The sequence below is a fragment of the Marmota monax genome, unplaced genomic scaffold (genome assembly GCF_021218885.2).
Source record: "Marmota monax isolate L192 unplaced genomic scaffold, Marmota_monax_Labrador192_F-V1.1 WCK01_AAM20220418_F8-fsc00353, whole genome shotgun sequence".
Taxonomy (NCBI): Eukaryota; Metazoa; Chordata; class Mammalia; order Rodentia; family Sciuridae; genus Marmota; species Marmota monax.
This window is the reverse complement of record NW_026692700.1, coordinates 383,075-398,273: the sequence shown is the minus strand read 5'-3', so window position 1 is coordinate 398,273 and position 15,199 is coordinate 383,075. Positions and strand designations below refer to the sequence as shown.

The following is a 15,199-nucleotide window of genomic DNA, read 5'->3' as shown; positions in this document are numbered from 1 at the left end:
TCTCTCCAGAGGCAGCCTGAGAGGCACAAACCCACGCTGAAGGTCCTCAGGAGAACTTGGATGTTGGTGGTGGTCTGGGTCAGTGTCAGCAAACCAGAGAGGCACCCAGCCCCTCACTATCCTGCCTCCTGCTCCTTCTCTTTTGAGGTCTCCTTGTGCTCAGCAGAGGGGGTGTGAGCATCAGGTACAGGAATGAAACAGTTGGCTCCAGCTTGTAGGTGCCCTTGACCTGGCCCTCTGTGAGCCTCAGTTTCTAAACTGTCCCACGAAGACAGCCAAATTATCCCTTCCAAATTATGATAGGGCCTAATGGAGCAGCTTATGAGTGTGTTTGACAGGGACCTGTGGTCAGGAATAACACATGCAACCCCAGCAAACGTTGTCCTTATTACATGGGAGAACCACCGAGGTATTTGTTTCATTTTGTCTTCCAATCGTAAGTATTTGTTTCACACTATTAAGAATCATGACCTGCTGTTTGAGAAATTCTGTCCTAATGGAGCAATGTCAGGGAACAATTCCAACAGCCACCCTGCTCACCGATGCTGTGAACAGCACTGCTGGTACCCTCCCCAAGTCTCCAGGTCTATGGGGTTTTGGTTTAGCCGACAGGACTGCAGTGCCAATGGTGAGCACCAAGCACTGCTGTCTCTGTTCTCTTCCCAGCCTTGGTCAGGTGGGAGGCATACCTGTACACTGCCAGGGAGGAAAGCAGCTCAAAAATGTCAGGAGCCTTCCTATGACTCGGGCTGGAGGAGAAGTAATGAACCAAATGGACATAAATTTGGGGCAGAGGCACAGGGCTCCACTGCACCTGGGTTAGGCAACTGAGATTCACAAGGTCAAAAGAGTCAATTCAGATGTCCTGCATCTAAGCCCATAGGAATAGAATGCAGTGGGGCCACCAGGTACTTGGGCCCACCTCACAGACACAGGGTCGCCTGTGGAACCAGGCTATCTGGTGACATCGGGGAAGGTTAAGTTCATGAATCCAAGAGAATCAGCCTTGGGTCTGGGTATATAGTTCAGTAGTAAAGCACTTGCTTAGCATGCATGAGGTCCTAGGTTCAATTCCCAGCACCTCAAAAACAAACCACAAATTGGGGAAATGCACACATGTGTGGAAATGAAACAACAGAAGCAGTCTTTTAAGAGAGGGTGATAGGGTATACAAGGTAAGCATCTAATATACTACAGTTTTTTGAAAGAAGCATACATGCGGAGGATATGCCTAGGACAGTAGGGGCTCTCCTAGAAGTTCAAAAGATAGCAGGCCCGTCAAGTTCTGGGTCAAGCAGTTCAGAAGACTGAGAAATTTTGTTTGTGCATGAATAGTTTTCTGAGCCCAGGAAGCGTGGGCCAAGGCTGCACACCCACTGGAAGGAAAGATCATGATCCATTAGGCTGATAGGTTGAAATCAGTCTCATTTATTGGAAATAGTCAGCAGTGTAGATGAGTTTGAGTGGAAGACAATGATAGATATGTAATGAGATCAATTGTGGGTGGAGGCCAGCATGTATGGATGAGAAACAGGTCCAGATGGGATACTTGTCCAGGTCACAGTCTAATTAAAAGCAGATGAAGAACAAAAGCAGTCCCCCAATTCATTTATTTCTTTTCCATGGGAGGAAATCACTTTGTTTTTGAGAGCCAGGTCAACAGCAGGGGAGTCCTAGAAGGAAGGCATATTTTAGGATTGGCCAGTAATGAAATAGGTCTCTGAGTGGGAAGGTCACACCTTCTCTGATGGAAACTTCCCAGAGAGGTCCTGATACCTTTTAGGAACGTGGCCAGAGCCTTGGGCCAGTTCTCCAGCAGCCCTGGGTGTGGTACACTGTCCAGTGGCATACACAGGAGGCTCAGGGCAGCCCTGTGTGGACGCATGACCTTGAAGCTCCCTTACAATGAAGATTCTTGTAATTTTACAGCAGGCACCAAACCAAGAGCTACTGCTACCAGGAATGGCATTTTTTTTAAATAAAAAAGTAATGTGCTCGCACGATTAAAAACCAAACGGTGGAGAGAGACAATGACAAAAGTAAGCACAGAGTGACAAGGAAGTCCCAGCTTCTCCTTTCCCAGTTGATTCCCGTTAATTGTTCTGTGTCTTCTTCCAGAACATGCATGACAGCAGCCCACACACACAGGTGGCATTTGTATCTATCCACGAGGTTTCCCAAGTGGCAAGTGTAAGCTGGTGTGCTGGGAACTAAGGCCATTAAAACTGCAGGGGCTCTGAACCACTTCAGATGAGGCCCGCAGCCTTAGGAAGGAAAACTGGCTTGGAACAGGAGGAGTCTCAAGACAAGTTCTGTGGCTTTTACTCCACTTTTGGCTAGTCTTAAAACCCCCAGAAGTCCAGGGATTCCCATGAGCTCTCCAGGCACTGTTCTGTGTGGGGGTGGGAGCCACGAGTCGCTGGAGGGGGACCAGGCTGTTTCTGGGGCTGCCATTTGGCAGCTTTGGGATTTTCCTCTTTATCACAAAGAAAGAGAAAAAGGTCCCCAAATGTCCCAGTGTCTCATTTAGTCCTTTTTTTTACATTTTCTTCCTCTATTTTGAGTATTTCTTTCCCCTCCAGTCCCCTCCTCTCTCCTCCTTCCTTCCCAGGCTGGTCTTGAATTTCTGGGTGATTTTCCTGTCTTAGGCTTCATAGTAGCTGGAACTCCAGGTGCAGGCCACTGCATCTGGTCATTAGAGAATTATTTGAAAGGGCCAAGTAGGAGCTTGGTGGGCTAGGAGGGTTTTTTCTTTTTTTTTTTTAATATTTATTTTTTAGTTTTAGGTGGACACAATATCTTTATTTTGTTTTTATGTGGTGCTAAGAATCGAACCCAATGCCTCGCTCATGCATGCCAGGCGAACGCCCTACCACTTGAGTCACATCCCCAGCCAGCTAGGGGGGTTTTGTATGGTATATTGCATGATCCTGGACAGGAACTTACCACCTCATTAGATCTCATCTCCTATGTGTGTGATGGGATCCTTTGACCCCTTTGGACTTCAGTTTTTCTTTTTCTTTCTTTTTTTGTGGCATTGGGGATGGAACTCAGGGCCTCTCTCAAGCTAGGCAAGCTTCTGCTACTGAGCTGAATCCCCAGTCCCCGGCATCAGTTTCCTTGTCAGTTCACAGGCTAGGATATTCTTTAAGGCTCATTTGCTGGTTCATTAGTTCATCAATTCTGCATTGGGGAATAGATGTAACCTTCATATGACCAGCTACTGCTCAACAGACAACTCAACTGGTCTGCCCAGAATAGGCAAATAAAACACCTAGGGAACAGTCTGGACACGTGTGAATCTAAGAGGTGTATGATTCAGGATCACTAAAATCCTGAAGCTGGGAGCTGAGATGTCCTCCTTTGAAACCTGACCCAGGTAAACTCGGAGGGCAGGTGAAGAAATATAGCAGTGAACTCACATTCATTATGTGACTGTTCAGATGGCAGTAAATGAGTTCAAATAGCTTCGCCTCCTTGGCAAGATGGGGTGGGGCCTGACTTTGCAGGTGGATGTCACCTAGGACCACCATGCCCTTCCATGCACTCACGACCTTGGGCCTTTGTGGGCAGCCTGACAGTGGGCCACGTCCGGTGCGCCACCCTCTAGGGCCTGTGTCACCCTTACGAAACCCGAAACCTGAAACCTGCTCGTCCCCGCGGAGGCAGGCGTGGGCGGGGCTTATTCTGGAGGCGCGGCTTGGGGCGGGGCCAGAGGCAGGCGGAGCCTCGGGTGGACGCGCGTGCGCAGGTGCGGACCCGGGAGGCAGCCGCGTGCTCTGTGTGTGTGTGTGGGGGGGGGGGTGCGCGCGCGCGCGGGGGCTGGAGGGTGGGGCCTCGTGCTGGGGCGGGGCCCGGTCCGCGCGTGCGCGCGCTGGGTTGCGCGCGTGGGGGGCGGGGCTCCGGGTCGGGCTGGGGTGCGCCGGAGCTCGGCAGGACGCGGGCCGCAGCGGGTGAGAGCTGCGACCCGGGCCGGAGCCCGGCGCCGCGCCATGGAGGAGGACGACAGCTACGGTGAGTGTGGCCGCGCGTCCTCGCTGCCGCCGAGCGCCTGGCCCTGCCGCCCCGGGCGCTGCGGCGGCCGGTGCTTCCCGGGGACCGTGGTGCGGGACGCGGAGCCCTGGCGGCGGGGCAGTGCGCCGGCCTCCGTGGGGCGGGGGGCGCCGGGCCGGGGCCGTGGCGCCGGGGCCGGCCGGGGCGGGGGGCGAGTGGTCGGGGTCTCTGACGCGGAGGGCCGAGGTCGCCGCCGGCGTCATGGGCCGCCGGGGCCGGGGTCGCAGGGGCCAGGGTCCTCGGGCCCGAGGGTCTCGCGGGGCGGCGGGCGCCCGGATCTCGGTGGCGAGTGTCTGGCCGCCGCTGTCAGCCGCCTGGCCCGCGCCCCGGTTTCCGGCCCTCCGGGTGCTGGAAGTTGAGTGCCCCGGTCCAGCTCTTTGTTCCGAAATGACACGAGCCTGCGCGGCCCGGAGCCTGGACGGGTGCCCCTCGCCGACCTGGGACCCGGGCACCCTGGGCCGTGTTCCTGCTGGCTACTGTCGTTGTGAAACAGCTCCTGGTCCCCACGTCTGTCCCTGGGGCCTGAGGGCGCCTAGGGGGAGACCAAGTTTGCACTCCTGTCTGCAGAGAGAAGGGTAATGACACCTACAGTCGCCCTCAATTGGACAGAAACTCCTTTCAGATTTTCCTGACATCGCAGCAGTTGGCCATCAGTCAGAGCACTGGCCCCTCCGGTAGCTGGACATCTCAGGAGTGGGATGAGGCTGTTTAAAATGCTTTAGGTCAGTTATTAACATTGTTTCCCTGAGTAATTGAAGAATGGCAAGTAGGATAAGTGGTGAACTTGGGGGTTTGATAGGGAAGCACAAATGCAGAACTTAGAAGGCTGGGCAGCTAAGTGGGAGGAAGGCTGGCTCTTGACTGATGTGCCTGGCAGGGCTGGTTCTGATGTTTTAAGGAGCACACTTTGACAGGGATATGTTAAAATGCCAAAAGGGACACTTGTTGTTAGGTTTTCTGTTTATCTGCAAGTGAATAATGGAACTGCTTACTGAAGAGAGTTGGTTTGTGATCCTGAACTCAGATGTGTGGACAGGTATTGTCCTCCCTGAACCCTGTGGCATAGGCCTATCCTGCTCCTCTCCTTGCCTTCCAGGTAGAAGCAGTGTATGCTTTCCTTTTGTGGTGGAGGAGCACTCACCTGCTGGCCCCTCCAGACTCCTCCGGGTCTGTCCACTCTTAGGAAGCTTCCTTGATACTGCCAGCTGCCAGTCTCTCTGCCATCCCTGGGATCCCACTGTTCTGCCTTGCTTTGTTCTTGTCTCCTCCCTGGTGTTCTTGCCCGCTGGGTGAGGCAGGAAGCCGTTGGTCAGGTTACTTTTAACACAGTGATTGCTTTGCCACCAAGCATGACTCGTCATGTACTTGGAAGGGGAAATGGAAGCAGGGTGTATTAGTTTCCTATTGCTGCTTTAACAAATTAACTCAAATGCAGGGGCTCAAAACAACACAAATTTATTATTTTACAGTGCTGGAGGTCAGAAATCCAAGTACAAAATAGTCTCACTGGGCTAGAATCAAGGTTTCATGTGGGCTACATTCCTCTTGGAGGCTGGAGAGGACAGTCGGCTTCCTCACCCTCTCTGACTCCAGGGCCACCTGCTTCTCTTGGCTTGGGGCCCACTTCTTTCCTCAAACCGTGCAGGTAGCATCCCTCCCTCTGCCCTCCTGCCTCCCTCTTATTAGGACCTCTGGAGTGCATCAGACCCACCTGGATCTGGAAAAGGAATGGAGCCTTATTTCTTGTACAGCCTTAATCTCTCGCTTGCTGTGTGTGGTGATGAGTACACAGGCCCTGGGGGATTAGAACATGGACTTTTCCCCTTTTTTACTGTGCTGGGGATTGAACCCAGGGGCACTGTATCCCACAGCTAAGTCCCCAGCCCATTTTTTGTTTTTTTCATTTTGAGACAGGCTCTTAAGTTGTAGAGGCTAGCTTAAGCATGTGATCCTTCGCCTTAGCCTCCCAAGTAGCTGGACGTGGACATTTTTTCAAACCTGCTGACCACACAGGGAGATGAGAAGGAAGTTTATCTTCCCTTTTGTACAATTTTAGAATGTCAGTTTTTAAAAATTTGAAAGAACCGAAAAGATTGAACGAAAGACTCCCTGCTCATAGGGTCACCCCACAAAAAGTACCTCCTGACCTAAGATGATCACATGAAGGCCACGGCTTCTGCTGGTTCACAGTTGGCTTGTCTCCAGACTGTCCCTTTCTGTGGCAGATGACATGGGCTCCACCTGCTGCAGATCAGGGAGCCCATGCAGTGTCATGCCTGTGGCCCCTCAGGCCGTCACTGTTCCTTCTAAATAAACTCCTTGATATTTGATTTCCGCAATAATGAGAGTCTCACATCCTTTAAGTTTTTTTAATAGACTAATGTTTTAACTGTGCTTTTCCTCCTGTCCCTACCTTTAAGTCGGTACAGTTACCTGAGTCATCCTAGGATACTCCACCATGGTTTTCAGCTTGTATCTTTGGGAAAATGCCTTAGAATTCAGCATTCTATTTATTTATTTTATTTTTATGTTTTTAAGTATTTGTTTTAGTTGTAGGTGGACATGATAACCTTTTTTTTTTTTTATGTGATGCTGAGGATCAAACCCAGTGCCTCATGCATGTGAGGCAAGCGCCCTACCGGAGCCACAACCCCAGCCCCAGAATTTGGCATTTTAAAAGAACAGGCTGGGGCTGGGGCTCAGTGGAAGAGTACTTGCTTAGCACTGGGTTTGATCCTCAGTACCACATAAAAACAAACAACAAGTAAAATAAAGCATTCTCTCCATATACAACCACAAAATAAGTAAATAAATTAATAAACCCCATCTGTGGAACCCATGATATGCTGAAGAAAGAGAGCGAGTCTCAGGTGGCCCAGTTAGAGGATTTCAGAAGCAGACATGAAGGCCTTTCTGGACTGCAGTCCCCTCTGGTGTCCCCTAGACAGAATGTGCATGGGCTGCGCCTTGACGAGTGAGAGGAGATGTGCTGGGGAGTACCTCCAGTCAGACTTGCTCACCTGTGCTCATCTGTGCTCAGAAAAACAGAAAATCATACAGTTAATGTTTCATACCTTGTCTTTATGCCTGACACGTATGTGAATCTGTGCAGTGTGTTTCTGTGTAGATCTGCGCGGGGCAGCAAACACAAGTCACAGGCCGTCGCTCAGTGGGAGGCGTGTCAGGGCTGTTCAGAGTGCTCCATCCTGTGGGACTGGGGTGTCATCAGTTTGGGACTGCATCTTCACTTTGATTCATTTCTAGGCCTCTTTTTTTAGAATCATTTCTACATAAAATTTAAAATGAGTCCTTGGAGTCTGCTATACTCCTCATAGCAAATGCATATCATACTTCTTATTTTTGCTCTTTTCAAAAACTGAGCTTCATTTAGGCAAGTTGTCAACAGAATTTATAATTTTAAGGTAAGTTATCAACTAAAAAGCAAGGTTGCCTCTTAAAAAGAGAGAGAGAGATCTGCAAAATGTCCTTTACTTTTTCAGCCTCTGAATTTCCTTAATTTACACTCAGCTTTCATGTAATCTTCATATTCAGTTGTAGATTCATTATCTAATGCAGGCAAAATAGAACCTGTTTTAAGTTAGAATATCAGTGTTTCAACAGAGTTGAGTTTCCCAGTGGAGGGAGAGTGGGGACTGGCAGTCTCAGTTGATTTGCATGTACCTGGACCACTGAGGTGCATTTGCCTAAGACAGACCCTCTTCTCTCCAGTTTGGCCCTCTAGGGAGAAGTCTGGGGATGCGGAAGGCAAGGGTGAGAAGAAAGGACACAAAGACACAGCCCCAAGCTTTCAGGGTCACTTTCATCTGTTACTTCCGTCCTACCATCCCCTTCCCCAAGGGTCTGGACATGGTTGGGTGTGGCCCAGGAAGCTCAGGGGACCTCAGGAGAACTAGCCCTGTGGTCTAGGATGGTGGCTGGCCTTCCCACTGAGGTCACTGCAGGGCTGGGTACCCAGGGTGGGGTGAAGCATGGGAGTGGAGGGCAGCCCACCTGTGGAGCAGGGCCTGACCTCAGTGCCCGTGCCTGGGTTGGTGCTTCAACAGTGGACCTTGTTTTGAGGGAAAGGAGCTGTGCTGTAGGCATGAACCTCCGTGTCCACGTGTCCACGGTGGGGAGGCAGGTGTGCTGGATCAGGGTTTGTTACAAAGCCCTGGGAAAAAGGAGACTATCAAGATCACAGGAAGACCTGATCATGCTGTACCATGAACCGTGGAGACCCGTGGAGACCCGTGGGTTAGGGCTGGTGAGAGGTTTGAACAAGAAAAATAATTGTTAAGCTTTTTTTTTTTTTTTTGAAAAGTTTGGGATTGGTGATTATCTAAAAACTGGACATTTAGGGAGGGTGTTCAAGTTGTCCAGAGCTGCTTGGCCTCTTTCTCTGAAAACACTGTGAGCTTGTTTTCTTCTTTGGATAGTCCCAGTATTTCCCGACTACATGGCTGTACTTCCTGACTTCCCAGTTCTCAATGGCAAAAGGAAGAGGTGTGTTTGCCTCACAGGACACTCTCCTGAAAAGACATGGAGATGACGCCTGTGCTGCTTCTTGGGGACTTCTAGCTCTTGGCAGGCCTCTGGGACCCCCCTGAAGTCCCATGTTCAAGTCTCCGTGTGTGTGCATTTTTGGAGGCCCCTTAGCTTTAAACAGGTTCTCAGGAGGTGTGGGCCCTGGGGTCCCCTCTCCAGAGGGTGCTGCTGTGCCCCTCTCAGCATGCTGTCAGACAGCCATCAGCAGGTCCCAGCTGGGGTTGGTGGTGGAGAGCCTCAGCTCTCCCAGGGTGGGTCCTCAGGGCCCTGTTTCTTGATCAGCTTCTGTGGGAGCTCTTGCTTCCTTAGCTTCAGACTAAGAGGAGTTGGCCCTGAAGAGATCAGCTTCCGTGTGATGGAGTGGAGGTGCCAGGTATGGGCAGCAGCCCTGGCAGGCCGCTGCTGCAGGGCAGTGAGAGGTCCAGCCCCCGGAGGCAGCTCAGCAGCTGTTGAGGAGCAGCAGAAGGCAGGGCTGGGTGGCGACTCCCATCCCCCACCCCAGGGGAGCAGGAGGCTTCCTGTGCAGGTGTTTAGCTTGATGCACAACCCCTTCTTGTTTTCTGAAACAGATGGCTCACATTGTTCGAAAACTTCACTGTGAATTTAACAATTCTCTTTTATTAAAAGAGCACACTTTTGTGAAGTGAGGGCTTTCTTAGAAGATCTAGAACACAATGTTACCACAGTCACGCATTCCGTGGCTTTCCGTGTTCCTGGGGCTGACGTTAGCATGTCAGAGAGTGTGAGCACTTTTAGGATTCTTGATGCATGGTGCCAGTTTGCTTTGCAAAAGGACCATACAGTGTACTCTGTTCCTGACTGTGTTTGGGGACGTGTACTTTATCAGTACTTGCTTATGCTTGAGCAAAAGCCTTTCTGAAAACTCTTACCGAGTGCTTACCAATAGTGCCTCATTAAACCTGTTTATTATCAACTAGGTTGAAAGAACTTTTTGCATTATTTGTGTATTATGAATTGGCTCTTTCATATGGGACAATGACTTATTTACTTAACTGAGGTAAACCACTTTTGCGGGATACTAACTGAGGTAAACCACTTTTGCGGGATACTGAGGATTCAACGCAGGGGCACTCTACCACTGAGCCACATCCCCGCCCTATTTTGTATTTTATTAGAGACAGGGTCTCACCAAGTTGCTTAGTGCCTCGCCATTGCTGAGGCTGGCTTTGGACTCACACTCCTCCTGCCTCAGCCTCTGAGCCACTGGGATTACAGGTGTGCACCACCATGCCAGCAGGTGAACCACTTTTATGGTCCCTTCGGGTGATGGCCCCTTTCCTCACCCTGAGGTTTTAGGTGTGGGAAGTAGAGGCAGTTCTGACTGGAGTTCGGGCCAGGTTTTGACTAATTGTAGTCACTTGTTTGCCTTTCCTTGATTTTTCTCCTAAAACCAAAGCTCCCTCCACCATCTGTTGTCTTCTGGCCAAGAGCTCTGCTCTGGAGGAAGTAGGTTGAGCAGAACTTGCGCCTGGTTATGGGAGGCCGCCCTGCGTGCGGGCTGCTTGCTCCTTCCTAAGTGTGCCACCTGTTAGACGAAAGACGCTTTCATACACACTTCCCGTGTTCTGGGATCCGGTGGGGTGCTTCCTCTGCTGTGGGAGCCAGCTTATTTCATGGGGGCAGGGTCACCTGGCGAGGGAGGAGGCCTGGCCTGCGGTGCAGGGGTTGGAGAAGACGGGGCTTCTGAAGGAGGCCCTGCCCGAACCTGCCCCGCGCTCTGCCTTGTGCTTCGCCTTGCGCTGCTTCTTGGTTGCCTCTGATTGTTGTTGCTTAGTTTCAGTTGCAATAACAGAGGCCTAGAGGAGGTGGAACGTCATTTAGAATGTTCCAGAAGTGAGTCCCACATCCTCTCAAGCTGCTGGTGCTGCTGTTTTGCTTCTGTCTTTGCACTGACTACAGAAAACACCACCCAGGGGAGGGCAGGGGGTTTCCGCAACTCCGTTGTCGGGGTGTCACGTCATGTCTGCTGCTCTTGCGGCTCGGTGGTGGGTATTGGCGCCTCCCTGTGATGACTGGCGTGTGCTTGTGTGTCCCCTTTCCTCACTGTAGGAGGCTTCCGCTTGAGGAGCAGGCACTGTTAGTCTGTACTGACGTTGGTAACGTGGGCATGGACGCTGGGCTTGGGGAAGAGCTGTGAGCAGTGCGGGGCTTGGTGTCTGGGACCAATTTGTAACTGCTTGTTCAGTCAGTAAGCGTCACCTAGGCCATGCCAGCCCTGTCTTCACGGATGCCTTGAGCCTCCAGGAGGCAGAGATGGGGCACACTGAGAAGACGGGTCGGAGTGGACGTGGCAGCATGCATACGGAAACCTTGGGCAGATGCAGAGGGCAGTGGCAGGCTGTGGGTTGGGATGGACCTAGACTGGGCAGGGAAGGTCCTGGGGAGCTGGCACTTGAGTGGACCTTGCCCGACCAGTAGGTGCTAACTAGGGGAGCTGCGAGCAAACACCCCATAAGCCGAGAGCAGGGGAGGCGGGGCCTGAAGCAGTATGGCCTCCGGGAGCTGCCAGTGGCTCTGCGCCTGGAGCGGCTGCAAGGGAGGGGCCCAGAAGCAGGTCACAGAGAGGGGACAGCCACCGAGGTGTGAGGTCAAGGACTTGCTTATGCTTGAGCCACACGGAGAGGTCCAGACACCTCAGGAAGGGCCTAACCATGGTTTTATGACGGTGCGATCCCAGTTGGCAGCACAGTGACCCTCAGAACTGCCATGACCCTTCAGGGGAGCACTTGGTGAGGTCCTGGGCAGCAGGAGGAAGGAAGGAGCTGCAGACAGTGAAGGCAGGTAGGGAGGTTTGGTTACTGTACTTGGGAGGTGTTGCTGGACTTAAGCCAGGCCAGGCTCTGTCTGTGGATGACTCCACGAGAGGAGTCCGACGAGGGTCTGATTTGAGATAGGAGTTTGACAAGTACAGTGTTGTGCGGTACTCACAGAGAGTCCCCTGAAGGAGCCACTTGGACCAGTTGGATTTGCACCTGGAAGTTGTCATGGAGGGAGGGCACCCAGGGATGGTGGCCGAGGGTGACATCTTGGCACAACCCTCTGAGGGCCGCTGGAGGAAGAGGTCTGGAGGGGACCTCGCAGGTGAGGTGCGGTGCCTTTCAGGTAACCCGACTGCAAAATGAGAGAGACAGCAGGCAGGCACCGCAGCTGGGGGGCGCTGCAGATGGGGAACCCTTTGTTTTTAATTTTGGGGATATTTAAGACTGTTAGTCTTTTTAAAAATATGCCTTCTGAAAGTTATCCTGAGCCAGCCTTGAGCAGTGTCCCCGGGGGCCCGTGGTCACCGGAGGGAGCGGGCTCTTGTTTCCTTTTGTCTCTGTGGCTTCCGTGCACAGCAGCTGCAGACCGCATGTGCGGGCAGCCTGTTCAGCTTAAGTTACCTTCTCCTGTGTTCTCCGGTCCCCTGAGGTAGTTTCCAGCTGCCCTCACGATGGGAATAGAGAGTCGCCCGATATCTGGCTGTGTCCTGGCCCTTTCAGCTGCTGCCCAATGCCCCCCCCCCCATGTCCCGCCGTCCTCTGCAGCCGTGTGTCTGGGTGCACTCCCGCCTGCTCGACCCTGGCGCTGCCCTGGGTGCCGATGGAGGGCCCCAGCCTGGTTCACTCGTCCTCCCATCACCCATGCTGAGAAAACATGCACTTCTGCTCCTTCTTGCCGTCTAAGTCGTCTGTCCAGCCTCCACCTGCCCACACGCAGGGCGGCCTCACACAACCAGGTGCAAGTTCTGCTCAACCACAGCTGCCCTGCGCTGGCCTTTACCCAGCGACCTGGATCTTCCTCAAATTCTGGTCACCCGACCACAAGATGTACTCTGGCTCCAGAGAATCCTGAAGGCCAGCTTGCCACCATGACGCCCACTTACCAGAGGTCCTGGAGGACGGGGACTCTCATACCACACACAGGCTCAGCAGCCCACTCCCACGTCCCAGGAGAAGTCCCGAGGTCTAGAAATGGAGCGCACACCATCGCAGGAGGCACAGCATGTGAGCTGAGAGCAGAAGCACACGTGGACGGAGAGGAGGGGCAGACAGCAGAGGGAGCCAGGGCCTAGGCCTGCGGCCCTTGCAGGTCAGCCTCGTCCTCAGCCCCAGACTCCGCAGAACAGGATCCCTGGGTGTCCGTCGTCTCCCACCTGTGAAATGGACGCAGCGTCTGGTCCTACCCCCCGGGGCAGCTGAGGGCTACCTGTGAAAATGCTCAGCAATGAAGGCCATGCACAGCCGCGGTCAGCTACCACTGCAGAGTAGGGCAGCAGCAGCCCCTGCTTGGCCTCAGTGCCTCATCGACCCCAATAGTGAGGTGGCTTGCTCACCCAGAAAAAAAAGACAGGGGACGCCTGCTGGTGCCACCCCACAGCCATGTCAGCTGGACCAACAGCCCACATGGTGAGCTCTGAGAGCTGCCTGGTGCTTCCAGAGCCCCGTGTAACTTCCCCGGTGCAGCGCCCACGGGAACCAGCTGAGGCCCTCCTGGTCTTCTCGCAGGCAAGGTGCACACTCGGCTTCTGCCTGCTGCCCCGCCCGCCCCCTCTGGCCCGTCTCCTCCTCCCCTCCCCTCCCCGCGGCTTTGTGCCGACTGACTAGGAACATGACTTCTTCACTCCCTGACTTGACAACAGTGCCTCTTGGTTGCGCTCATCCAGACTGCAGAGTCCCAAGCAGGCAGGGACAGTTCTGCTGGGTGCTAGGGCGGGAGTCTGGAGACGGGGAGGTGGCTGTCCAGCAGGATTCTGCCTTGGCCTGTGTTCTGGCTTTCAAGAGTGACCTGCAGTGAGCTGGGAGGCTCCTCAGCACCCGTGAAGCTCAGGAGGGCCAGCTGGTCCAGCTCCTGTTGCCTCTGATGCCCTGCCCTGTGCCCTGGGCAGAGCCTGGCAGTGCTCAGAAGCCCCACTGGGGCCTTCTCCTTTGCAGCCCTCCCCTTGCCAGCCCTTGCCCAGGTCCTTGTTCTCTCAACAGGACTTCACTAGGAAGGACAGGTCCCTCCTGCTCTCCTGGTGCCCTGGTGCTCATCCCTTGAATCCTGCTGGGGACGGTGTGGTTGGCCCTCTGCGGCTTAGTCTCTGGTTATTTGACCCAGCCCACATGCTAACACAGGCCCTGGCATAAAGGTGCTCGTTTTATCGACTGAACCGTCAGGTCTGCACGACCATCTGGTTTTTTATAGAAACCAAGTCCCTGGAATGCCCGCGGACCATGAGACCAGAGCCCCTCGCCTCAAGCATGCTCGTCCTGTCCCTTGTGTTGTTTGTGGTTTACCTGGAGGCTTGGTTGTTGCCCTGGCTGTGGGGTGAACAGCCGAGTTCCTCCGTGTTGACTTGTTGGAGAGTTTAAGACACTTTCTGTGCCTTTCAGTTTTCAATGCAGACCTAAAAAAGGGGGATTTACTTGAAAACCATGATCATTCTATATGTGAAAGCTGAGTGTAGCAAATGACCCACTGGGGCCAACATGGCCTATGGCAAGGTGGTCTGTGGTGTGTGTCCACTTTAATCCAGGACGTGTTAAGGCATTTGACAGATATATCTTGAAAGGGATTAAAACTTAGTCATTGGGCTGGGCGCGGTGGTGCACTCTTGTAACCCCAGAGGCAGCCTCAGCAACTTAGCAAGACCCTCTCTCTCAAAAAAAAAACAAAACACAAAACAAAACTGGAGACATGGCTTAGTTGCACAGCAACCCTGGGTTCAATTCCTGGAATCAAAATAATAAAAAAATAAATTGGTAGGTGGGTTTTTTGGTGTCTAAACGTGGTTAAGATAGCCGCTGGGTGGACGTCTTGGTGGAATGCTGCTTTGACGTGGGAATCTGCTGGACATGTCCCCAGCATGCATCAGAGACAAAAGAGGGGCTCTGCTGTATTCATTTCATTGTTGCTTCCATGACAAGCTATTATAGATGTAGTGCTTCACCAATACACACTGATTCCCACACAGCTCTGAAGAAGTCAGCCCCGGTCTCCCTGGGCTAACGTCGAGGCTCTGCCTGGACTGTCCTTCTGGAGCCCCTGAGAGGCCCCTTCTGCCCTAGAGGCCTCACACTCCTTGGCTCTCAGACCCTTCCTCCTCTTCAAAGACAGTGATGGCTGGTGGAGTCTTTCTCATGTCCCTCTGACAGGGACCCTCCACCTTTAAGGACCCTGGCACCTACCTGGGTGATGAGGACAGTCTCCCTCTCCTGTGGTTGGCTGAAGAGCATTTTGATGCATTTGCTACCTTTACGTAGTCTGCGAGCTCCTGGGGCCTTGCTTCTGGTGGGGCCAGCAATGCTGTCCTTCGTGCAGGCCTGCCTCTTTTCAAGGCTGTGGGCTCCGTCTGGCTTTCTCTAGTGCCTCGAGGTTTGGAAGCACTGTCCCTAATGCAAGGGTCAGGGAAGTCAAGGCAGAAGCCACAGCAAGCCTTGGCCCTGGCCCTGTGTTCTGCTGCTCAGCAGCTGCTAGAAAGTTCCCTGGGTCAGAGGCTGTGTGGCTGCCCCAGCCCTGGGAGTGTTTCTCACTCTGCTTGGGAGCAAGGACAGCGCTCCTGTTTTCAAGTGGAGGACGCGAATCCACACGACGGGTCTGGATAGGGGAAAGGAGCAGCTAT

The 15,199-nt window shown here is 53.1% G+C and overlaps 1 protein-coding gene across 1 annotated transcript in view; it reads left to right on the top strand.

The window, feature by feature from the left end:
- The first annotated feature begins 3,899 nt into the window (after positions 1 to 3,899).
- Cyth1 (cytohesin 1) overlaps positions 3,900 to 15,199 on the top strand; it is a 69,996-nt gene continuing 58,696 nt past the window's right edge. The window contains exon 1 of the mRNA XM_058579973.1: positions 3,900 to 4,014. Coding sequence (XP_058435956.1) covers positions 3,993 to 4,014 — 22 coding nt within the window. The 5' untranslated portion in view covers positions 3,900 to 3,992. The remainder of the gene's footprint in view (positions 4,015 to 15,199) is intronic.